The 26,598-nt window shown below is 36.5% G+C and overlaps 1 protein-coding gene across 1 annotated transcript in view; it reads right to left on the bottom strand.

Annotated features, from left to right (window-relative positions):
- Nucleotides 1–828: 828 nt before the first annotated feature.
- The window catches only part of SNX2 (sorting nexin 2), a 32,635-nt gene continuing 6,865 nt past the window's right edge, over nucleotides 829–26,598 (bottom strand). Inside the window, exons 2-15 of the mRNA XM_055790476.1 lie at nucleotides 25,880–25,997; nucleotides 18,599–18,762; nucleotides 17,235–17,301; nucleotides 16,986–17,029; nucleotides 16,753–16,894; nucleotides 13,345–13,423; nucleotides 9,915–9,990; nucleotides 8,493–8,606; nucleotides 8,172–8,265; nucleotides 6,215–6,420; nucleotides 5,079–5,222; nucleotides 2,293–2,373; nucleotides 2,114–2,185; nucleotides 829–1,316 (exon numbers count right to left, since the gene is read on the bottom strand). Of these exons, the coding sequence (XP_055646451.1) occupies nucleotides 1,266–1,316; nucleotides 2,114–2,185; nucleotides 2,293–2,373; nucleotides 5,079–5,222; nucleotides 6,215–6,420; nucleotides 8,172–8,265; nucleotides 8,493–8,606; nucleotides 9,915–9,990; nucleotides 13,345–13,423; nucleotides 16,753–16,894; nucleotides 16,986–17,029; nucleotides 17,235–17,301; nucleotides 18,599–18,762; nucleotides 25,880–25,997 (1,452 nt within the window). The 3' untranslated portion in view covers nucleotides 829–1,265. The remainder of the gene's footprint in view (nucleotides 1,317–2,113; nucleotides 2,186–2,292; nucleotides 2,374–5,078; nucleotides 5,223–6,214; nucleotides 6,421–8,171; nucleotides 8,266–8,492; nucleotides 8,607–9,914; nucleotides 9,991–13,344; nucleotides 13,424–16,752; nucleotides 16,895–16,985; nucleotides 17,030–17,234; nucleotides 17,302–18,598; nucleotides 18,763–25,879; nucleotides 25,998–26,598) is intronic.

The raw sequence follows: 26,598 nt of genomic DNA, 5'->3' as shown, positions 1-26,598 counted from the left end.
CATTTTGTTCAGAAATAGTATTGGGTGTTTCTTTATGCTTGACCACAAACAATACAAATTCAGGGGCTTATCCTGCAGTCTTATGATTAACTGAAAGCAAGAACTTCTCTTGTATTTTACATGATTAATGTTTGTCTAAAATATCTTAATATTAGTACATGCGATTGACAAGCACTGTGTGTCATTAGAAATGACAGGGCAGCATGTTATAGGTTTATATTGTGTATTTCAGAAAACGTTTAGCTGCTTTGATTTCTTATAAAAGATACAACCATATAACCAGTTCCTACAAATATGTTTTCTACTCATGAAAATCCAAGTGGAATGGTAGCCCTTACAACTAGTTTGCACTCAGCTGAATTACCTACATTTCTTCCTCCTCGATTACCAGAATTATTGCAAGATTTTTTTCTTTTTGTATCCTGAGACCATTTAAGACAACTGATGAAATTTATCAGTCCACTAGGACACCGGTATTTGACCATGCAGTTGATCTTAACCCCTCAGAAGCTTTGTAAAACACTTGGAAGACACTTCTGGTTTTGCCTGTCTTTTGCCCAAGCATCAGTATTTTGACTCTATGAGTATTAATGCATTACAGTTTACCAACGCAGCGATAACTTCAGGTGGAAAGAACACTTGTAAAGAAGAGATTCAGAATTAAAAACCATAACAGTTTATCACCAATACCTCTTTGTGGACCTTTAATACCATCTCCAGCATTCTTTACTAAGTGTTGTTTGTGCCTTTGATATGATCTCAATTTGTTCTAAATGCTACTTCTAAGAACATTAGCAAATACCTACAGACACAAAACAGACAGAAATGTTTAATGTTTCACAAGGTACATCCCTTTATTATTGTAATCACAAAAACATGATTTTGTACAGGAATGTTTAAGTGAACTTCAATCGATGCAATTAAATTTGTTTCATAAAGATCAGGTAAACATACTACAGAACTTCATATTGTAAAGAACAAAAATATCAGCTTTCTGGCCTTGCAGTGCACATTTTAGTGCAAGTATTAAGACACAATAGTGTTCAATTCAGCATGTATTGCAGAACATCATGCCACAGTCCACTTCAAAGAGGGTCAGGACATGCAGCTTGTTAATAAAATGCTGTAGTATATAAAAAAAGCCACATGTTAATTTGTAAAATATATAGTGGTTTATTTGGATGATTTAAAGTGATTTCACTGTGGAATTTAGTTTTATCCAGGATAAACATCCAGACTGTCTTGTCATTTGGAGTATTTTTCTTTTAGGCGATGGCTTTGGCTTCAGGTAGGAATGCCTCCCAGTATTTTATTAGCTTGAAGAGAAGGGAAAAACATTATAATAAGTACTAAATGTTGGAAAAGAAAACACACGGATCTTCCTTCTCTTGTGGTAAACTTGTCCCCACCCGACAAAGTAAGAACACAGGTGCTTCATATTACATATCACATTACTACATAATGCAAGAAAAAATAAAAGTAATAAATACACAATTCTACTTACAGCAACAGAGTTTTTACCACACATTGAACACAATGCTACAGAATAGTTACACAGAAGTTTTTGTAAGCTCAGTTTGCTATTCTTACCTCTAAGGGTACCACCTTTTTTTTTTTTTTTTCTTTTTAATTAAACAAAGCCACAGGGTTATATTCATGGCATAAGCAAAGGAGAGAGTCCAGACTCTTCTGGGAACAGGACCTACTTCCAAATCATTGGAAACTGTTTTACAGTATTCAGTAATATTATATACTTTTTAAAAAGAGCACTAAATATTTAAGCATTCAAGTCTCCTCAGTAAGTCTAAGTACGTATTCATTACAATTTACTCCAATCTGTAAGTTAAAGTATTAATTCAGTTTCAGAAGAAGGTAAGACCCTCCACTCGCCCATATCTGTAAGGCAGCTTCTCCCTTGATTTCCTGAATCAGAGCTGTGTAAAGGAGCACAGCAATAGCTGGGAAATTCCAAACACTTATGTTATTCTCCAACACAGTACAGGCTAGAAGTAGTTCTTTATGTTTTAGAAATTGCTATACTTAAAGCCTGCCTTTTTAAAACTAACCTAATATAGAACATATTAACTTGTACAAAACTTAAAATTTATCTTACCTGCTGTTGTGTTTGCACTAATGACTCTAAGTACTCGATAATAACAGTTTTAAAGTCTTTCACTCGTTCCTTCTGTTAATAAATAAATTATAGCATATTAACCTCTTAACCAATTTTACTTGGAATGTCAATATTATCTAAATTAAGACTATTATTTACTTGGACAAAATTATACATGCCTCAAATCTTCCCACTTCCTTGCGAATGGTTTTGGAGATTTGTTCAAAATCTTTTTCCCCTTGCTGAACTTTTGTCTCCCACTGGCAAAGGAAAGACATACAGAGTTAAGACTGTGTTCTCCATTCAGTCAGTCAGTATCTGAACCTTTTTTAGTATATTAGTGATAGTCCCTCAAGAGCTGAAAAAGACCTATTTGGGGTTTTTTGCATACTTAAGGGAAAGTCTTACAATAATAACTTAAAAGTAACAGATTGGGTAATAGGATGTCATCAGATCAGTTAGAACAATGGTATCTCTAAGGTAATGCTATCTATAGATGAAAGGTAAAAATATCTTAGTATTGCTATTAAGGAACACTTAACATTTTTTTAAGGATTTTTTAGAATCCAGAAAGGACCTCGAAAGCTTTACCCACCCATTTACAAACATTGCTATAGGAGGAATCTAAACCTGTAAGTTTTCTGTGACTAACTGTCCAATCAAGTGTGTGAGAGTTTCTCAAAAGTTAGTTCCCTATACTTTCCTAATCCCAGAAAGAGTTGATTAAATTTTCATCTCTGTCTATGATCAAGTGTATGGTTATCTCTATCATACTTCTGTTGCAGATGGCAGGCTACTAACGACATGTTTATTGGCTTTCCAGTCAGAATGCATGTTACTTAACCAAGCCAAAGCACATGCTTTCCTTGTTCAGTGGGAACTGTTTTCACAGAAAGCAGGAATAGAAAAGTTATTGCAGGTAAGGAGAACACAAAAGGAAAATTCAGAGGAAGTTATGTTGCTTGTGGTGTTTTGCCATATTGGGAGTGTGGTATTCATGTAACAATACATGACACTAGGTTATGTTTCTCCTTAGTTTATGGGAAAAGACATTCAGCTACACAATAAGAGATCATAATCTACATTATCTTATAACTGCTTTTACACATCTATTATATCGTGAAATCTAAGCTAGCTGGGTAGATAAGACTGTGAAAAAAAGCTATCAGCCCCAGACTTCCAACGCATGCAGGCTAAGAAATACTTAAAAGGCAACTGTATCTGTTCATCTCAACATTGTAACTGAGTAATGGGAGCCAATATATCCAGTAACGATCTTCCTCAGAAAAAGGCAGCAGGGAAGCAACATACTTCAATATAACATATTCCCGTTAGCAATCCAGTGGTACTATTTACTCAACAAAAGCATTTTGTGGTGCAGTGTCAAGTTACTACTGTGATAGGAGACGAACATCATCTATGTTCTAATAAATATCTACACATTTATATTTTTAGTTTATATTTATTGAGAGTCCCCTTATTGTCTGCATAGCTTCGTAATGTGTAAGTCATAACATGATGTCCTTCATGGAAGACCAACACGAGGAGTTATTAGACAGCTGAAACAATACAAAACTCAGCCAAGGAAAACACAGATTAAGACTGCCTGTGCCTTCTTACCACAGCAACTAGAGGTACCTGAGACTTCAGTGAAAGCTTCTACAGGCCTAAATGGATCCAACATCCAAGTTTCATCATGCCCAAGTGCCACATATTTGATGAATTATCAATGGATAACAGCCTGTCATCTTAAGAGTTTCTGACACAGAGAATTTCTCGTTATTCCCTAACTTATTTCTAGGACTGTTCTTTGGCCCTTTATCTGCAAAAAGCAACATGCTTTTTGTCATGGATGAAGCTCAAGTTGTGTAGGCTTCCACTTCGCAAAATCTCTGCCAGAAGTACTAGTATTACAGAGTTCAGCAACTCTGATCATACTTCAACGGCAGCACTAACTTTCCATCAGCACATTCAAATTGTGGGTTTACTAACAACCTTCACTAATCATCCAATAAAGTAGGAAAAATAAATCCTTCAGAAACAACGTAATTAATTCTTTTCATATTGGGACTGAGAAAGAGTATTTCCTACTACTTCCAATACTCAGGAAGTATTTTTGACAAGGACTACCAGCTCACTTGTATTGTGGATGAACGGGTGACGTCGAGAGGCAACCAGCAAGAATGTGGTCACAAAGAGTGACACAAAGTTTTCCCAGTAAAAAGGCCTTTTTTAAGAAAAAGAAAGCCAGGTTAATGAGTAACTTCAATACCATATGCAAAATATATGAGGGCAGAAAGAACAAAGCAGCATGTGGTCAGTGACCAATGAGGAAGCCAAACAAATTAACTGCTTAAGACAGCTTGAAATGTGCAATGATTTTCTCCCATTATTTAATGAGAGAATACTGGTGCATAATTAGAATGCATTAATGTTAAATAATTAAGTTGTCCTACCTCTTCAATTTCCTTAGTGAAGCATGATAGAAAAAGTGTATAAATTATGACACTTCAACATGTTAATTTATTTTTACTGAAGTTACACCATATATACATACATATATATATATATATGGGTAGATACGCTGCATAATTAAGCAAAACATGGGAACAGTTCTCCGTTAGTCGTCTTAACTGGATTTTAGATTTAGAAGCCAAGAGATGCCCTTCTGCCTACCCAAGCAATCTGTTAACAGTTAAAAGCATTACTTAACTTGTCCATGTTTCCCTCCTCCCATCTCCCAGACTCCGTAGAGACAGTATTAACTGCCCTACAGATCTTACGACAAAAAAATGCACACATTTAATATTTCAAATAAATTCCTTTTAACAATTTCGGTAAATATGAAACACAGCAAATGAGTAAGTGATTTATAAATAAAAATGGTATAAAGTAGTGCATTAATGCAGAATGAATGAGTTAATGCAGAAAGTCTAACCTCCAAAATAACATTTGATAACATTACCTCTTTTATCTCATCTTTAGCTTGCTGCAATTTATCAGGTTTGTTGGCAAGTTGGAGCTTTGCTTCAGCTTCACGTTTCTTTTGTAAAGTGACCTGAGCATCTTGCCACTTCTGCCAGCACTTCATTCGATGATCAAACACACCCTGTAAGGACAGACAAACAACTGGAATTGTTAGAGCTATCTAAATTCCTTACCAGGAAAAGGTAATGCTGGGTAAAGCTGGAACAGACGTACTCAAAAGAAACCTCACTGTGCCTACTACATCTCTGGTTGCATTTCATTTGACAGCATGCTTGCAGACCTCAACATCTTCCACAAACAACAGGGTATTAAGAAGCCTTTTCAGAGCAGACACTTTAGTGCCCCAAACCATTTTATGTTTCTCATTTCATCAAAACACTACCAAAACAATCACTTCAAATTGCTCTATTATGCAAATACTTCTCTAAATACAGATTCTAGCCAACTTTTCATGCACATGGATTACATGCATATTCAGCAACACATTTTTGTTAGGAAGGGACTAAGGTAGCAGCGTTAAACTATACATATTTTTTTTAAAAAGTAAAAAAACCCCACGCTCCCAACAATCTGGCAAGTTCAAAGGTATTTCTGGATAAAATTCATGAAAAGCTCTTCCCACGAAAAAAACTAATCATGCTGTGCAGTATGACTTACGCCAACACTGAATATTTTCTTTTATTAATTAAATATACAAATTGTATTTGTTTCTTATTTACAGAAACTATTGGCTACAGCCAAATTATGGTCTTGAAAAACTATGAGTATACTGTAAAAATAAGTAACTTGAAAGAAACAAGTACAATGTCCTTAGACACAGTAGTGTATGATGTCCCCAAACACTGTGCACAATTGGTACTGCTTGAAGTAGATGATATTCACCATTTACATTCTGTCTGGATCTTATTAATCCATTCCCATTTTTCTTCACAATCATTTTTATCATTGGAATAACTGATCATGGATGCATTCATTTTACTCAGAATTTCAGGCAAAAACTTTATCTTAACTGTTACAATATGTGCAAACACGCACATTCATTTACCCTAAATCCGCATGTTGAGGAATTGACTTCAAGTACAAAAATCAGTATTTTTTTCTAGTAGTACTCACTTTTACTGCAGCAATGAGACGAATGTAATCACCAAGCAGTTCTGAGAACACATAGAAATCAGCAAAAGCTTGCTCTTGATGCAATTGATCTATCTTCTCCTCAACCTCCGCAAGCTGAGACAAAGCTCTAGATAGAGCAGTGTGGTCTTCAGAGTTACCTAACATGGCAGCACTTTTAGCAAAGGCAGCTGTGTTGGCTGAAAGCTCTGAAATACAGGAGTAGTGCTCAGTACAGTTCAGATAATTCGTAATATTACTCTGCAGCACAGATCAGTGGAGGAGAGACCTCTGCCCTATTTCAACCCTAATTTCACCAACTGAAAAATATAAGCTGTATTTCCTCAAGCTTATGATAATACACAAGGAGATCACAATGAAACCACATTTAGGAGAAAAACTGCTTCCAAAAAACCTCTCCAACAGTAAACGTTTTGCTGAGCCTGTTAATGTCATGCCTACTCTGTCTAGCAAAAGACAGGGGAAAAACTGTCACTTCAGCATTATATTGCCTGGTTCAGAGAAAACTCAGGCCCACAAAACAAAAGCCAAGTCACCTACAGAGCAAAATCAAACCAATTTTAACAGGTCTACACCACAGGAGTTCAAAGTGGGAAAACACCCAACTATTTCACAAAACCGCCACTGCCGTAAGTGGAACTGTATTTCTGCTGGACTGTTTTAATTGACTGAAGTACCTTTAACTGTGCATACTGTAATGTATTGCCACATTCTGACATGACTTGAAAAAAAAAACCCCTCACATACCAGTATGGCTGGCATCTATGAAGGTAAAGTTTTGAGCTTATTTATTAAGAAATACTAGGGCAACTGTCTCACCAAATCCCATGTCAGTCGTCCTGTACAAAGTTCAAGTCCTATGAAGGACCTCTGAATAAATGCTTAATCCAAATTACTTCAGGATAAAAGTGCAGGTTTGTTTGCAACCATGCTGCTTCTGTGGAAGCATCAGAACACCACAAATGTTTGTAGAAGCAAAATGTCTTCAGATACTTAAAACCTTTACAACTTAGACACAACTCTAAAAAAACAATAAACAATTCTTCAGATCTGTGAGCAGGCGCCAAATCAACAGTAAACAAAACCTCCCATTTTCCTTTACTTCTTAAAATACTCTTTAGTCTTGAGGACATCTGGCCAAAGATTTTTTACTACAGAGAGGAATTCCTGATAGAGTTACAAGAAAGCTGAAGGGTGACACCATATTTTAACGTAATACACTAGCGTCAGGTGGCACATTTACAGTCTTCCTTGAAATACAAATCAAAGTTTAGGTGTTTTGGTTGTTTGTGGTTTTTTTTAAATCATCTGACGGAAAGCCAGCTTTGACAAAAGACCAGTACAGGTGATGAAAATACAAGCTTACTGGCTTTGCTTCTCTCTAAAGTAAACAAACCAAAAGTTGATATTCTTAGACTACTCATCTTTCCAGAGAGTTTACCTTAACACTAGCTTGATGATGTATAGTTATGTGGACCAAATTAAGAATAGTAAATATCTGTTTAAGCACTTAAACTCAGTTAACAGAGCAATACTAATCCAAAAAATGTTTAAATGGATTTATGCAGCCACTTTTTGTTCAGAAGGAAATGACTCGTGACCTAGAGGTACATTTATGAATGTTTCCTGTAGCAGAATCACTTGCTAGGTATGGTATTAAATCTCATTTAATACCATAATTTATTGATTTATTAAATAATTAAAAAATGATGCTAAATCAATATAGTTACTTTATGAATGACAGATATTCTGGTTAAAGTAAGATTAAAAGCAGGTATACAAAAATGCTAGAGCAGTTTAAACTAAAAGACACAATTAGAAGATTTTTGCATTAAAATATACTGTGTAACTCAATTAACTAATTAAGAGCTCTGACACACTAAGCTCCGTTTCATCACCATTTCCTAAAGTTCATGCAGCCACGTAAGAGTAAAGTTACCTTTTCTGTGGCAGACTAATGCTTCGACACTGGCATGAAGTTTCCTAAGTTGCTGATCCAGATTCTCAAATTGCTGCTGTTTTTCTTCGAACCACTGACAAAAGATGAAAGAGTCAAGCATCACAAATTAGATTACCAACAACATTTCTGGTTTTAAAGAAGCAAATTATCCAGGTACTGCCAGGGTGGTCAACTGATACAGCTACGAATTCAAGCCAATAAGCAAATTAATAACCCATTTTCTACTTCTACAGCTTTAAAATGCAATTGTTGAGGCTCATTAATTCGTCTCATTATTCAAGCTGAAAAATCAGCTCTTACTGCATCCGATTCATTCATCTTGATTGTCATTTTGTTGACAGCGTCGGCAGCCTTGTTCACCATTCTCAATATTCCTGCTCCACTCAGAGCCTGGGTGTTAACCGCTCTCGGCAGCTGGAATTGAATGACAAATAAGGGCAAACAGACTGGTTAAAAGGATGGAGGTTTAACTGGGCACCAAGGGGGAAAAAGAAAAGGATATAGTGTTTTCTTTACTCCTGTGTGTTTCAATATAGTGGAATCTAATTTCTCAGATTTACTACTTTTACATTCTCAAGAGGAAAACTTAAAAATACAGACTATTTACTTTTCTTCTACATCTTTACATTTAAATGGAACAAACAATCCACTTCTCCAAAGTTATTATGAACTAGCCAAAGGTCCTCACTAGCCACCTATACACTACAGAAAACAAATGCCACTACAGGAATAGAAAAGCTTAGATTTACACCAAATTAGCCAAAAGAAATTCTGTAAAACATTTAATTGTAATGCAAGATTTGCACTGTGTGCTGATTATAAAAGGTTGATGTCTTTTTGCTTTTCAGCATAGGCCAGATTTCAAAACCTACCTCATACATATCAAGAGAACTGTGTATTTGCTTAGGTACTTAGAAATCCTCAGGAGTAAGTTAACAAACTCTGAATTTAATTGATATTATTATTCAGGCTAGTCTGAATATGCCATACAAGGTGGCCCCTATGTCAGACCATTTACCCTTCATGTGAAGTTTTATCTGTCAGCAGCATTGACAAATCCACTGTAAGTTATTTATCAATGATGCTTTTGTCAGTAGTGAGGTCTCTGTGACTTATTAGTATAACTAAGATATTGACATTGGCCAAAAGACAGTTCAGTATTACAGTGAATCCACTATGCACATTTATAAATAGGTATTACATTCGCTTTAACATTATATTTAGTATTATGAAAGGTTCCAGATTGATAGCATGGGTGGCTGAAGTCCTCCACTCACAAAACACCTAGCCTGGCCACAGCATTGCTAACATTTTCACATCGTCCTACCAGTAAACCTCAAGCTGGACTCCTAAATACATACAAGAGAGCTGCTTCCAAGCCAGTTTCATTCTTGATCTAACTTAACAATCAGTACTATCAGTTATGGATTTTCACCATGTATGGCAGCCTTGACTCACTTCCACAATCTAGAACTGGACAGACCAACCTGCTTGAGAAGTCACGGAATAGCAAATAGTTTCGATCACTGCCACTCTAATTTTTATCAGAAGCAGAGGCACACCATTACCTAAGTAGCCTCTGCCATTCTGCCCCACAAAGGGTACAATTTGATTTGATTTTATATAAATCTATGGGATTAGGTCTCAATACAAAAAGAATATATTGTTTTTTAGGTTACTGTATCTACAAACAAATAGGAAAACTTCAAAGAACTTAAATACCTCGGAACTTTCCAAGAACTGTCTTAAATCTGGATCCTGTAACAAGGTTGGGTGTTTTACCGTTCGTTGTAGATACCTATGATTTTAACAATCAAAATATTAGACAACAAAACAGATTTAATGTGCCTGACAGCATTGAAAAGTATCCTCCACCTAAAGAATGGGTACACAACCTCCCTCATTATCAAAACACTTTTCAAAGTCACCTCTAAAAGATCAGATGATAGTTCAGTCTCCAAGCCCCTTCAATCCTTTACCTCTCTACTGACTCTTCAAACCATATTTATGCACTCTGTCACTTTCCTCCAACAAATGCTTGGGCTAGGTCCTACCCAGTTACAAGCTAGGACCACTAAGCTGTTGAAATGTTCACTGAAGCCCTACTCCAGTAAGACTGCCACAAAACCTGGAACTTCTGACTGAAAGTAATGCAGCCCCATGCACTCCACACCACAACATAACACACCAAAGTTGCAGGCAGTGGTTCTAACACAGTTTGTTTACACCAGAAACTCCTTAAGGTGGGATCTGCCCTAACTATATGTTACACAGTGGTAAAATACTATAATTCTTATTTTCAACAGCTGAGTGAAGTCTTCCTCCTCTAACAACAGCCAATTTATGCCATAAAAAGCCTGTCCACTGCACTGTACAAGAATGCTTCAACAAGCTCATGTGTACTTTTTTGTTGTTGTTACAGATAATTCTGGCTGACTTGTTACAGAATTAAAGGAAATCTTGGAGAAGCGAGTTGATTATGTTCCAGGCATCAACTATTTATTTGCTGCCTAGACTAATGCCCTCAACCCACATTAGTTCTAAAGGAGTTGTGCACTTGCAAACAAACAAAAAATAAATCAGTGCAGCTCCTTTCTCTTTACAATTTTTCTGTTTCTGCTTAGACCTAAAAACTGTTGATTGAAAAAATATAGGTTGAAGAGAGAAATTTCATGAAGATTCTTCCCCTAAAAACTGCTGCAAGTTTGTCTTTCACTAAAGACTGTTACAAATTTGTCATAACTGATTTTAACATTATGTAGTAACACAAAGTGTGACATTTACATGAATGCTTTATATCAGGTAAATCAAAAGATCACAGGAATATGATCAGTGATCTGCTAATTAATATGCAGTGACAGAATACTATAAATGGCATACTCTACTCTTTGCAAAGCTTTAGCTTTGCTTAAGCCTCAGCTGCAAAGTACCACAACATCCCCGTTAAACTCAGACATTGCTTAGAAACTGTCCTAGAAAGTCATGTGGGCTGGGACTTTTAACTGAAAGTCTGAGTATATTGATACTGTAAATGTAGTGTATTTTCTCCATCATCTATTAGGTATGGCTGCCAGACCCTTATTTTAATTCTTAAAGAACCTAAGGGTTGCAGTGGAACTATCATATACATTAGTATAAAATTAATTAATAAACATATTAAGTATATGCTAATTATACATTAATTATGTAAGCAGTTATATATATCAAATATGAAAATATGCAAATAAAATTAGTAAACAATTATACATTACACTTGCATTCTATTCTCAGTAGCATTTACAAGTTGAAGTTAATGTAACAAGGAGTCAACGAGATTTTTCTTTAGAAATCTGCTGCTAGAGAACACCCTTTTCTCCAAGGGAGACTTCTAACATTTTCACTGGAGACAACTGAACATGCGCTTCAGGACATCTGGCAAGCAGACCTGCAGTATGTATGTTCACTATTTAGGGCATCAATTTTAGTGAAATCAACTACCAAGGAACCTTGCTTTTCTGCCCACCTTCCCCATAGTTCTCCATTCAAAAAAGAGCAAATTGAAGCAGATTTCTTTGGTCTGACTTTCTGGGGAACATTAATATATTTTCCTCAGCTTTAGGCAAAGGCAGCAGAATCACTGCCGCTAAATATAATTTGATCACCTTGGTAGGTATGTAATTTTTAATAATATTTTGATCCTGAAGAAAGTGTCAGCTAAAGTTGGCATAAAAAAAAAAAAAAAAAGCTCCTTGCCAGATAAGATATTCATAGTCTTTCTGTAAAAACAAGTGGAATATGCTATGAAGCTTTCCCAGCATTGTCAAAAGTCCAGAGGAGTCCATTCCTCAGTACAGGAGGAGTCCTAACATCCACTAGAAGTGGTATACTGGTGTAACTCCTTTAACAAATAAATGAAAAAGCAGCACTTAAAACATGCACACAAGCTTGTGAATTAAACTTTTTCTAATTCTACTTCTGTTCCAGCAAGCAACCAAAAGTGAAACTAGTAATCTATATTACAGAGACCTAAAGCTGTGTGTGGAGTTATCTGTTCAGTTAGTTATCTAAGCCCAATTACTCTAATTCTGGCTGTTACTCCAAGTTTTCATATCTCACAGCACCACACTTTTAGCAATACACTTCTTGTATAACCAGAATGTGTTCCACAGTTCTGCTCCAACCAACAGAACAACCTCAGTAACTTCTAGATGGAATTTTAAGTGGCAAATGTTAAGCTGTAAGTCAATTTTCCATACCAGACAGCTGAGACCAATGCATCAGTATTTTGAGGCTCAGTAGAATTTCAAACGTTCTTCTGTTACTCAGGAAATGGAAGATATTAGCAATGGGATTATGAAGAGATATTTTTTGTTTAAGATTGGCTCTGGAATTCCAGAAGTTTAAGAGCTTCATACATTATCTGTTAGATAGGTCTTGCAACACACAATCTAAAACCTTTGACTTGTTAATTTTCTAGTTTAATTGAAACTGTTATATGGTATATAGTTCTTGTATGATTCAACTGCATCACAGCAATGGGCATATTATAAAATCATACCAAAATTAAGGCTGTATACTTGCGTAAGTTCTACCAGTTATTTTATAAAAGCTTTACTAGCCATGTCAACAGGGGAAACTGATGCAGCGTTATCAGTTACAGTACCCTTCTACGGCAAAAATATTTGAACAGTACTAGTTGTGTACCAAGTGACAGAGGGTGACAGAGATCCAGTATCTCTTACGCAAAAATTCAGCCAGTCACACACATGTACTGTAAGTTGTCAGAAGGCCATTTTACTTTGAAATGACTGAAGGTCTTTCACCAGTCTCCCTGCCCAGCAGCTGATTTTCTATGGAACGGATATACTGCTGAAGTGCCTTAATTCCTTAAACCCAAAATGCCTATGTAAGCTGATGAAGTTTTACTTACTATATCTCTGTAATCTTAAGCACTAACTAGTCTGAGGAGTCAGCAATCATCCCCTCTATGAATAAGGCTACATTTCCCATTATCAACAGGAATTATTCAATTTCTACACAAAAATTTGGCAGCTGCATACAGCCTCTAGAATCCATCTAAGTACACACGGCCCAGACCCCAATTACAGCACCCATGCAGTATATTACAAGTAATTCTGAGGCTAAACAAGTTTTGGTTAAATACATACATTACCTTTCTAGAGCTGCTCTTCTTTTCTCTACAAATTCAGTAGATGAAGAATCTTCCTTGCCTACTTTAACCTTGGTCATGCCTTTGAAGAAAATGGCATCATATTGATTTTATTTTATCATAAATAATTCATTAACATAAGTGATGTGATTAGAAGATAAAGCTCACCTAAGTTTATGTATCTAAGTCAAATTACAATGAAAAACACTAGACAGAAACAGAAAAAACATCAATACTGCATGCTGCATGGTTTTGTGGGAAGTAGCTCTGTGAAATACACAATTTCCTGTAACATATTAATTGTGACTACAAGTTACACAAAACAAGTTTAGTTTGCATTTATGAAGTCAATCTAACACCAGAGTTTTACTGGTCACTCATTTTCAGAAGACAACAACAGTTATTCAAATAAAGCAGAATAGGAAAAGAAATCTCAGGTTATAAGCTGATTAATTGGTAAGCTTATTACCAATATTTTAAGTTATTATTTTTTAAGTTCTAAAACTAAGAAGTTTATAGTCAACTAAGGCAAACTAGCCAGCTCTGAAAATACTGAAGCATATGAACAACTACAGATTGAATGGAGAATAAAATTAACAGAATAAAATGTATGCAGCTTTATTTGCTTCCTCTGCCCAAGCCAAGAGTGGCCAAAAAACTATGATGGGGAGCCAGTTATTAATGTATCATGGTATGGGAAATACATTCAATCTCAGCAACTGAACACTAAAACCATCAGACTGAGGTCAGTATTGTTCACGCTAAAGGCCTAAACTCAGAGAGTTTAGGAACCTGAGACCTATCAAAAACACCATGAAACACTAAGCATTTGTAATTATTCTTATTTCCCAAAACACAGAAGAGGTATGTTATGATACAGACCAAACATCTTATTTCTACCTGTAATGTGTTCCTGCTCTGTTAGTTCTGTGTTTCTCCAGCTAAAAATTCTAAGTCTGAGATTCTGAATATGTACTCCTTGACCTGCTAGGTCAACAGTTCCCAAAATTGTTCCTCACCCGATCTCCCTTCTGGCTTTAGAAGTTTCACACAGTAACCCACGGAGGGGACAAACAGCATCCTTACAGGAACAAGGAGTGACCCTTAACCTCTCAGTGAAGCCTTAGTTTTTCCCTTCTCTGTAACATGACGAAAATAAATCTGATCGGCATTTTTTTCAAAGGTATGCTACACAGTGTAATGTAACTGTAAATCCACAAATTTATCTGTAAAATCAAGTATGTCTACATACAAGACTTAAAATATTCAAACAAGGTGAGGTAACTCACATGCCTCATCTTTTTGCATTAGAGTATTACTATTCATTAATATTCCACTACTGAAAGCATGAAATGCTGTAGTTTAATAAAAAAAAATCCTTCACATATGATAGCAACAAAAGTTCATAGAGAAGAAACTGAATATGAATTCAAATGACCAGTATGAGGAATTGCTAAGTTGTGATATTGACAGTTATTTCTAGATATCATGTCAGCTTTCTTTCTCTGCTACTATAACCCTATTTAAATGCAAGTGTAAAAGCAGTTTGTGTAGCCCAAGCACTCCTCTAATCCTTTCCAGGACAGGATTCATAACTTCATAAATTATTTTCTTAAAAACAGAAAACATGATTTTCAAATACACATACATAAGTAATGAGGCAGTCTGGATGAATGACCAGCTCTAGTTCACCACTGACTCAATTTTATCTCCTTTCACAGTCAGTAATTAACCACTTGAATTTGTGGCTAAAGTTCTGAAATGCCAGCCTCTCCCACCCATCACCAAAATAAAGTCAGACCTTAAAACTCCGGGTGTTATCAACAGTGTAACAGAATGAACACACCAAGGAGTTATGTGTAATACACACTGCATAATATGAAATATCATGCAATCAGTGTTAGGACTTTTAAAAATAAACACGTGATATAAACACAATATGTCATCTTACTTTCAGCTGTTTTATCAGCTCTCTGCTTTAAGATGCCTCATTTTAAATCAGCCTAGAATCCCTTCTTCTCTCCAGAATTATAAATGTTTGGACTACATATTTTTGGACAGAACTAAATACTACCTGTGCACTGAAGTTCAAGTTTAAAGCAGGAGTTTCATGCTCTTTAGAAAATGTCCTACAGAATCTGTGAGTTCCCCCAACTTATCTGTAGCTTAACAAAGTCTGTATACAAGAATCTGAAGTGACAGCCAGTGCTTGCTCACACTGCAGTAAGTCCCACCACTTACATATTTCCAGGTGTATCAATACCTATGCTGGTTTTGTTCAAGTGGTACCTCAAAATCCAGGCCAAGCTTTGTCTTACAGATGAATTTGACTGATGCAAGTACTACATTTCATGTAATTCCACACTGACGCATGCCTTAAATGTTGTATCATTCAAAGCACATGACTAGAAGCCTCATTCCATCTTTTAAGTCTTGTTAACATTGGTAATTACTTATTTTTGTTACATGAAAAATTGGTTATTACAGAATCATACATTACTTTCAAGAGCTACCAAAATTCAGATAAAATTTTCAGTCTTATAGACTAAAAAATGCAGTTGCTTTTGCACAGAATTAAAAGCATGATTTTCCCAAGCTTTCTGCTGCCTACATCTACTCAGTCTGCCTAGTCCTACTTATGTGAAAAGTTGCTGCTCTGATTAGCTGTACAGACTATACTGAAAAAAAGACTTGCCATTCCCTACTTATCAAAACGGTGTTCTAGAGTCCAATCACTTTTCTATATGGGTAAGCCAAAAGACTTCAGCAGGTTTTACTATGTTAAATGTTCAGTTATTTTGAAAGAACCTCTTCTACATAGAGCTGGTAAGGTTTCAATAAGTTGCTTCAATGTATCAGGCATGCATCCTGGAGAAAGGATTTGATTTTCAAAGACTAGCAACATTCAGAAGGGTTTTACTGAATTTAAACTTTGAAGAATTAACCAAAGGTTTTAGTGTTCGCCATGACCAAAAGAAACAGACTGAAGTATTAGAGAGGTGGAGTATGTATGAAGCTCTGTATATTGCAGGCAACTGATAACAGCACAAGTTAAAAATAAACTTTCATTTAACGTCTTTGTTTTGATAGACTAATCAGCTCTTAAAGGGTAACAGTGAAGAACGAACAATAGATAAGACACAGAAGGCCATGTATTAAGGCAAATGTCGTTCTTATCATCCATGCTGGTCTGAGTTAGGAAGAGGCCACTACATATCTTTCCAATTTAACCGGAACTTTTTAAAAATACAGAACAGGAAGAATATTTAACAGTTTGGACTACCTGATAAGCAGTAAGTAATATTTGTGCAGAAAATTATTTATGAAGCCCAACATATATTAAAATGCTTAATTTGTATTACAGTACTTAACTGTCATTCTTAAATTCATCCTTGCAGGAACTACACTTACCTACAATACTTTTTTCTGGAGCTGGAGGCACAATGTAACCAATATGCATGTACTTTGTTGCTAATTTGCTGTGCAAGCCAAGAAAATCACTGAATCTTCTTTTAACAGAGAATTCATTTTTGTGGAACATGGAAAGTGATGTCTTAAAAAGAAAGAAAAATTGTTATGAATTACTGATCCATCTACTCAGCTATGATACAAAGTTATCTGCAAATATCTGTCGCACTAGTTACCTTTGTTGTTACTCTGTATGCCATATAAGCATTCATGCCATCTCCTGTAAGAAAATTAAGATACTTAAGCTAGGCCAAGTCATTTTAATCCCTCCACACATTTTTTTATTCCAATATATACATTAAATAGCTTTCCATTTAGACAATAAAAACTGCAAAAAAGATAACTGAAATCATGCCGAAATCTCAGAATAGTCTTCATGGAATAAGACAGTCTATCATCTGACTTAATATGCTCAAGGAACTTACCAACTTTCTCGGGGTCTGATACATTGATTTCTATATCAAACAAATCTCCATTTGATTCCTCTTCAATCTAGGAAAAACGTATGTCATATTTGACAAGGTAACAGGTACTTATATTATGTATGATAACAAGGATAAGGGTATAGAGGAAGGAGAAAACAGCAAGCTTGTATAATTAAAAAACACTTCCAGACCCACCATCCAATGTTAAGTGAATATAATTTCTAACATTCATTGTCACTGCAACAAAGTTCACGTGGTGGACTTGGCAGTGTTAGGTTTACAATGAACTTAATGATTTTAAAAATCTTTTCCAACCTAAATGATTCTATGATTTAAGTTTTAAGCTTTCCTGCAAATTTTTTAGCATGGCAGTCTTTTCTCAGGACTTGTAGGCCTCAACATTTTTGGTATTTATCTTAGGGGTATGTTAATTCTATCACCTACAATGCTAGCAGATAAATATGGCTCAAATACTAGTTTCATTTGCGGTATTTCTATATGCATCTAATCAAAGCACAGATACTCCTTTTTATTAATGGTATCTGTAGCAGAAGACGTTGGGAAGGGAAAAGTAACAGAATTTTCTGATACTTGCCTGAGCTTTAATCATGCAGAGTTTCATAATCTTTCATGTAATATTCCTAAGTTTGATAAAAACAGAGATCTTAAGAAATACCATGGCAGAAAGGACAGTGTACCAGGGCTGAAGGACGAAAAAATCAGAATAAAATGCCATCTTGTGGCATCTGCCAAGTAGCCATCATCAAGCCACAGGCAAGTCTTGTTTGCAAACTCATTTAGCAGGGGCACTGTCCAGTCAGAGAACACTCCAGAATGAATAGAATTCCGCAATGCCCAGGCTTCGAATGGAACACCAAATTTAAATAGCCATGTTAAAACTACCATTAGCCTCAACTGTTTGTTAGCATGCAGGACAATGCTGAAAGCTGCTTCCTCCATTTCCCCGTTAACAACAGCTTCAGAAATCCAAGCTGAAACCTGTAACATGCTAGTAAGAGTTACTATACATCATTAACGTTTCTCCTGTATCAAGCTCACAGCTTGTTCCTACAATATCTATTCTGAAGCAATGAGGCTTCTTACCCCTCACACTACAGATCTCCAATATAATCAACTAAATAATTAATTACTATGGTGTTTTCATGTGTCAAATTCACGCTTTCTGTGTGCAAATCAACTTTATATGCAAAACAAATAGAAAAGGTTTTCTTTTATGTACTTTCCTTTAGCAAAGGATAATCCCATAAGTCAACATTTTGGAACTGTCATTTAAAAAAAAACAAACTAAAAAAGTTCAAAACACAAATAAAGACATTTCCATAATTTGTAAGTTTACTGCATACCTCTTCCCTGGATCTATCAAAAATCACAGGGGCTGCTATGCTTTTTGTTTCCATTCTGGGAGCTACTAATGTAGTAGGTGTTACAGGAGTGATTGCAGGAGTAGGTTCTGGTGAAAGCATTGGATCCCTCTCTGGGCTGTCCAACGAAACTTCTTCTGTTGCTTCTAGATAAACATTTTGAGTTAGCAAAGAAGTTTTTGTGGAATAGAGATGGATACACACCACAAAGATAACAAACACATACACTACAAAATGATGATGTGCAAATTTAATAAGATCATCCTTAAACAGCACCCATTTGTGAGAGGTAACTTCTTTCAACACACAGCTAAAACTAGATGTGACATTTGAGCTTGTAGTGCATAATGGGTTAAAGACTAATATTGCAAATTTGTTTTTAGTATACTGTTAGGTAAAGTCTTTTACAGTAGCCACAAGGGATATGTAATTTATTTCTGCATAATACATTGTGAAAACTAACAACAAACAGTTCTTCAGCACCTGTACCAATTTTCAGTTTTGTGCTCTGAACAACATCTGATTTAGTCATATAGGCTGATAAATGGGCAGACCAAGCCACGTGTTAAATGAAGTTACACAACCTACCCCTGCCACAAGCCCACAACCTGTTAAACAGAAATATTAGCAGGTGAGACATTCTGACTAGGAAGACTTAACTATCTTTAGTCTCTATCTATCTTCAGTCTCTTTGGGGCTTAAAACAGTTCACTAGAAACTGAGTACTTTCTTCAGACAGTAGACAGTTCACCTGTCTTCAAAGAGGACTGTAAATCTCTGCTTCACAAATCCTGCAGGCTTTCCGCCAATAACTGCTTTTGACCACTGGCAAACTACACACTTCCTGGGTACAAAGAAGTTCCTGTTCTAGTTTAAATAACTAGTGCTGTGATTTTCGCTAAATGTGCATTTTCAAGAATTCCAGTTCCTTAAAAGATAATGCTGACCACAGAACAGTCATTTGATACCAAAATTGATTTCCCAACTGCTCTAAAGTCTTGTTACAAACTAGACTTCCTGTAGTAAGTACTTTACCAAGCAGATAAAAGGGCACTAAAATAGATCCACTCTGTGATACCCGAAGTTATCAAAAAGGTTTACTATGCGATTTGGAAAAGACTTGGGCTTGCAACTTTTGTCTATAGGAACCACTAAATTTTCAGATTTTTATGTGTGTGTGTGTGTGTGTGTATATAAGTACGTCATCTTTCTTCCAAACTTTCTGAAGCCTGATGCATACAATTAATGCAACTAGTCTTTACTTAATGGTTAAGAAAAGGAGAGTTTTAAAGATCAGATCTATTTTAAAAGTTGTGAAATAGTTACACAGCATGTAAAAAAAAACGTCTTTTTTTTCGTCGTGCATGGGTTTGTTTGCTTCTCCAGAAGTCTGTCACCTACTAACAACGTAAAAATAGAACTGCAAATAGCATCTAATGAACCATACCATTCATTGCTGCAATAATATTATGATCTTTCATAATCAATGTATCAAACCCACTCAACTTTATCCCTGCTGTCACTTAGAGATACCCTGTTAGTCAATTCCATTTCCCATTCTTCTGTAACACTTCTTTTGCCAATCGCTGACTTTTTCATAAATAAAAAACTCCCAACACTTCTCTACTTCACGGATGAAAATGACTGTGTGCCTAAATTTTGTTTGATACTGAAGTTCAAAACAAATTAAAACCAAACTTCAGCATGTCACTATGCCTTAAATGGTTTAAAGCAGATGCTCACTTTGGCTGGAGGCTGACAAAGTTTGCTGTCATCACTTTGTTTTGGAGTGCATCACAGATTTGCTGAGCTGGGAAAGGACCTTTGCATATCATCTAATCTGACCCCTCTGCTCAAGCAGGGTCAGCCACAGAAGCCTGCTTGTGAATCATGTCCAGACAGGTTTTGAGCATCTCCAGGGATGGAGAAACCACCTCCTCCTTGGGAAGCCTGCACCAGTGCTTGATCACCCTCACCACACCCTCACCATTAAAAAAAAAACCCAACCATAAACCAATGTGCTTTTTGTTGGGTATTATCTGTATTTCAGTTTGTGTCCATTGTCCTGTCAGCAGGCACTACTGAGAAGTCTGGCTCGCCCCTCTCCATTCCCTCCCATCAGATACATGTAGAATTCCTCCTGAGCCTGCTCTTCTTCAGGCTGAACAGCCCCAGCTCTCAGCCTCTGCTCATGTCATACACTTCATGCCCTTAATCATCTCCATGGCCCTGTACTGGACTCACACTCCAGCCTGTCCACTTCTCTCTTGTATTGGGTAGCTCAGATCTGGACCCAGCACTCCAGGTATGGCCCCACCAGTGCTGAGCAGAGGGGAATGATCACTACCCTCAACCTGCTAGCAATGCTCTTCCCTAAATTCAAATTACAGATTTCCATAGTATTTTCAAACTAAACTGAAAAGCAAGCACCTTTTTGTTTTCTCCATTTTTATTATGAACAAAGATTATGTAGAAGTTTTCTTTGTAGGAGATTTATTTTTCCTACCATTGCTTTATTCTTACTGCTTAATCTTTCTGAAGAATGCTGCTGATGCTTCCTGCCCTCAAATGCCACAGGAAGGATACTGCATCTTAAACCAATAAAGAATTTTAATTCAAAACCTCAGATCAGGTGAGAAGTCATACTGAGGCAGTTGCAACAAAAATAAGCTTTTAGACTTGTAGAACAACATTTAAACATGGCAAAGAGGTAGTTCTCTGTTGGCTAACAGCATTCAACATATATGTTATATATTATACAAACGACTTTTACAGAACCATTTCTCAGAAAAAAAATTACAAATACATAACATGTTATATATATAATAAAATATAAACCACAAAAAATGAAAGCTATTCCCCTTCAATTCTTCCTTTTTCTATCACCAGCTATATTGGCTGTGATGTGAGAACAATGTTGACAGCATACTGATGTTTTTAGTTGTTGCTACGTCATGCTTATACTAAATCGAGGACTTTTCAGTTCCTTGGGCCCTGCCAGCGAGAGGGCTGGAGGGGCACAGGAAATTGGGAGGGGACACAGCCAGGACAGCTGACCTGAACTAGCCAAAGAGGCATTCCATACCATATGATGTCATGCTGCGTATATAAACTGGGGGAAGAAGAAAGAAGGGGGTGACATTTGGCATTATGGTGTTTGTCTTCCCGAGTAACCATTACATGTGATGAAGCCCTGCTTCCCTGGGGATGGCTGAACACCTGCCTGCCCATGGGAAGTGGTGAATGAATTCCCTGTTTTGCTTTGCTTGCCTGCGTGGCTTTTGCTTTACCTATTAAATTGTTCTTATCTCAACACTCGAGTTTTACATTCCTTTCTGATTCTCCTCCCCATCTCTCTGGGTGAGGGGGAGTGAGCGAGTGGCTGCGTGGTGCTTGGTTGCCAGCCGGCGTTAAACCACAACAGTCATGGATCACTGTCAAGATGCTTAGCTCCAAAAGAACATGAAAACTTCTTACCCTGCTGCAGAAGACAACTACTTATGTTTAATTAACATTCTACAGCCAACTACACCAAGTTTCTAAAGCGCACGTTTGCAGTTCCCCACTAGCAGCTCACTTCAGCTAAGTAAGCTATTTTTACTGGTCACGCTTCTAAATGTCAGACCTCTAACATTCTGTCATGGCTTGAGTGTTTGAATTGGCTTACTATCTTTCAAAGTTTACTCAGGTGATCACATAAATGTGGAAGTAAACCAAAGTAGAAACTGTTGTCCAGAACAGAGGACAAGTTATTAGAAAAGGCTTCTCCAGGTATAGCAGTATTTCAGAGACAGATATTTTAACAGAATTGACAGTAAAAACCACTACACCTAAGTCACAGCCCATGACCCTTACTGTTACACCAGGAGTACTGTAGATGATCTTAATGAGAACAGAAACACTTTTAACAGAACAGTCAGCCACTAATAAGGCCTTCTTCTGACTTCAAAACTGTAGGTTCATATGCTTTTGTGGATTTATTTCTTGCAGAAGAGACATAGAACTCAACAACCAGCTTCTAAAAGCAGCGAGGCATCTGCACTGAACTCTTCTCATCAGACACACCCCATGACAACAGCCTGACAGACACTATTAGCTAGAAGCTTTTGGTGTTCAGCTGGGTTTAAAGTTCGTCTTGCTTGATTCACAGAACTAGCATCTCCTTTGCTGTACCAATTCCCAGGAAAAAAGCCTAAGATAAACCTATCATGACAAAAACCCAATAAAAACAAACATTGCCCCACCTCCCAATGCATTTCCCCCAGGACACAGTAGCTAGATAGATACTTGTGTAAGATGATCCATTCCCAAAGACCTATTAGAGCTGAAGAAACAAAAGAACATAAAGACTAATCTTTTACTAGACTAGGGAAGGGGAAAAATTTTGATTTTCCATTTTTCTGAAAACAGTGACAGAGCATTGATACAACTTCACAGACCCGCTCATCATGTGTGAGCACCAGAAGCGGAAGGCAGAGACAGTTATGTTCTGCACAGGCAGTCCACAGCACATTTCTGCAGCTATACACATAACTTTAGGCCAACATTTTAGAACACTATTCACGATCTAGTTCTTCACTCTACAGTAGAAGCTTATAGACAGCCAGATCTTAAGACACACCCCAAAGCCCCCCCCCAAGATATTCTTAATACTGCCTGCTTTGGAGTACTGACCATTATGCCCTCCACATCTAAGAGCTCTACAAGGTAAGACGAAGTAGTTCTTTTTTGGCCAAGTAACCAACACATTGACTTTTATTCTAAGGGTGAAAGTGCTTAAGTGGGTTTAGCAAGGCAGTTTGGTTTTTTACAGAACAAAGAACCACATACTAATTAATGAATGGAGCAGCAAGATTTACTGGTGTCCAGTGACTGCTGGAAAACTAATTTTCTTCCACCTTTGAAACCCAGTTTTAATAGTTCACTTATTAGTCACCAGAGACAAGGTAATGAATAGCTAAAATATTTTATTGCACATGCTCTCCAGTAGCTGCTGCGGAAACACAACAGCAAAGAGGTTTTAAGTATAGTCAAAAAAAAAGCCTAGAGAACCTGGGATTTTTGAAATGCATTAAAACAGTACAGGAAATCATGTAATTTGTTTTCCCGCACCTCCTTTTCTATTAGTTTGTATTGTTAGCCAGAATAGCTAGAGAGGCATACCATCGCATTTTTTACAAATAACTCTGCAAAACTAGAATAGTTTGTCCCCAGAACATCAGAGTCCCTCCTTTCAGAAGGATTTCATTGTAGCTAATAATTCAGTATGAAGGAACAAGGTAAGTTAGAAAGCTGTGGAACTTCCTTCACTTCCTTTCCAGTAAAGTGTTCCTATAAGCTCTGCCAAGATAGGTTGCTTTGGAATTTCAACATGTTGAAGAAAAAACACCCGATCACACTCACTTGTAAATTAACTCCTGTTTTCATAGAAAGTGAGGCTCATGCAATCATGCTGGAAGCAAGAAAATAGGTCTCTCATATTGCCTTTTCACATTGTTTCTATTCATTGCAAATCGGTATCAGAAAGTTAATCAGATGGATTAACAACATTGTCTAACAAAACAGTCCTAAGAAAGAAACAGTTGGGAGTGCACAGCACTGGAACACAAATTAGACGTCATTTTTGAGAACACCTATGCTGACAGTGATACAAAGACAGAAGTTCATCACTAGGGTACAACTGTGTTACACAAACTTCCTGCTTAAAACAGGATGCTGTGAAAAATGTCATATTCTGTCATAAATCAATCTGTGTTTTTTTCCCCCTATGTGAGAGTTTGTACTAGCCTCAATCTGTATGTAAACTGACCGTTTAAACACCAGTCTTAGTTGTTAGACATGCAGTATGTTAGATACTTCCAGTTCAGTGCTGCGTGAAGAAATTGTCTTTCATAGAAAAACTCAAATTTATTAAATCAGTTCTGTGTTGTTTTAAACACAGTTCAGTTAAAACAATCTGGCTGCTAACATTTGTTCCTTCTGTCTGGTTCCCCTCAATATTTACTCCAGCCACCTTTTTCCTTAATATTATCCAAAGGAGAACTGGCTTTCCTAAAATATCTATTCCATATGGCTCTATGGTTATAAAAATCTGGCTTTACACACTGAAGCTAAACAACCAAATTACTAGTATTAGGAAGCTTCATTGCTAAAGCACTGCTGGTCTTTGTAGTCATAAGATCAGGTAATATATATATTAAAAAAAAGTTAAGATTACCCGCCTATTCTTTACTCTTCTTCTCTTAAAACATTTTCAGAGATTAGTAAAATAGTCAATAAATTCTAACAGTGTCATAAGCAAATGTTAAGTTCCAATACATGCAAATAAAAATTTAGTAAGTTCAGAACAAAGGTAATGGGCGTGTGTATACACATATCTATACAAAATAGCCAAAGCTAAAGGCTATAAAGTTTCTTTTTGAATGATTACATCAGAATGAAGATGACATGAGGACTGTACTCAGAGAGACTGCCAACTGACTTACTCAACATGCAGTAATAGGAAAAGTGTTAGCATTGAGAAGCAGCATGCAGAACCATCTTTTGACCCATGTAATATACTCCAAACATTACACCATTCTTGAATGGTTAATGCTTCTACATCTGTAATGGACAGCAACCATAACCCATGTTAGGATAGTTGAAAACCAACACCAGTAGTGACTGATTAACGAATCGTTAGAATGTGTTGTGTATTGACTGATTCCTTATCAGAACTTTCACACATCTTCCTCCACAACGTGCAGTACTGTTACGTATCAGAAACAGAATCATGTACTAATGAAATGACAGGACTGGTCCCATGTGCCAGTTTGTTACCTTTTCATTATAATGAAAGAGTCTTAAGAAAAAGGAAATACCCTCCAACTTGCAATATGATCTAAATAATCTTTCTTTATAATTGGAAAAAAGACTGGGATGGCTTATGTGTGGATATTAGAGCAGCAAACCAGGATGCAACTCCAGTCATGCTTTTATACAGATTTGAATATTGTTAATTACATAATGATGAATAGTATTATTACTGTCAGCAGAACATGGTACTAACCATCTAACACACCACACTATGCACTGATAGTACACACCACTAAGAAATTTGTATTTAGTAAACAAATTTAACTAACGTTACAAAGTAGCACAAGAAAAAACCTGTACATCATTGCCAAACTACTTGAAGGCCTTTAATCCTCCTTCCCAGCAAAGCAATTCTCTTTCAAGTGCAAAACAGTTTATGCAGATACATTTGAAAAAAATAGCCATTACCAGCAAAGAGGTCTTCTCTGTCATCATCTAGCATGATTTCTGCCTGCTTTGGACCATTGGAGTTTGTGTTAAGGTCTTCTGCAGGAAGACTTGCTGGTTCTGGAGATGAAGGACTTGACTGTTGAAAAAAAAAAAAGTGAAATAATTAGCAGAGAACCAGTTGCCAAGTATCAGTATATAAGAATTATTGCAACAAACATTCTTTCATTGCAGAGAGCAAAATGTACAGAAAGGAAACGCTGTCAGCTATTTCCACTTCCTACTCCTAGCATGGTAACAATGAACAAAAGATATGACCTAGTCAACAGCTCTTCTCATTTCTTTGTCAAAGAGAAAAAAAAAAAAAGTCACCCATTTCCTCAGGTTTAATTAACATGAAACAAAAGCTGCTACAGAAATATCGACAGTAAGTTTATTAGGATTTCTAAAAGTAATCTGATTATTAAGTTCCTTTTGGAAAGGCCTCCCTTTAAATCCATGTTTGTACATAGAAAAAAAAAAAAAATCAATAAAATACCCCTCCAAGTACTCTATAGCATTTTTTCAGAGATTAAAAGAGTACGTCAACACCATCAAAATGATTCAAGGCTGCCTGTGGCCATAAGAAATACTGATAGCTTTGCAACAAGTTGAATTTGGGGATTATTGCCACAAAGGGTTTCATTGCACTGTATGCAGAAGCCAGGCTTGCCACAGATACTTAATTCACTTGAAGACTA

The sequence above is a fragment of the Falco peregrinus genome, chromosome Z (genome assembly GCF_023634155.1).
Source record: "Falco peregrinus isolate bFalPer1 chromosome Z, bFalPer1.pri, whole genome shotgun sequence".
Classification (NCBI taxonomy): Eukaryota; Metazoa; Chordata; class Aves; order Falconiformes; family Falconidae; genus Falco; species Falco peregrinus.
The sequence above is the reverse complement of the archived record's forward strand: the minus strand, read 5'-3'. Positions and strand labels throughout refer to the sequence as shown.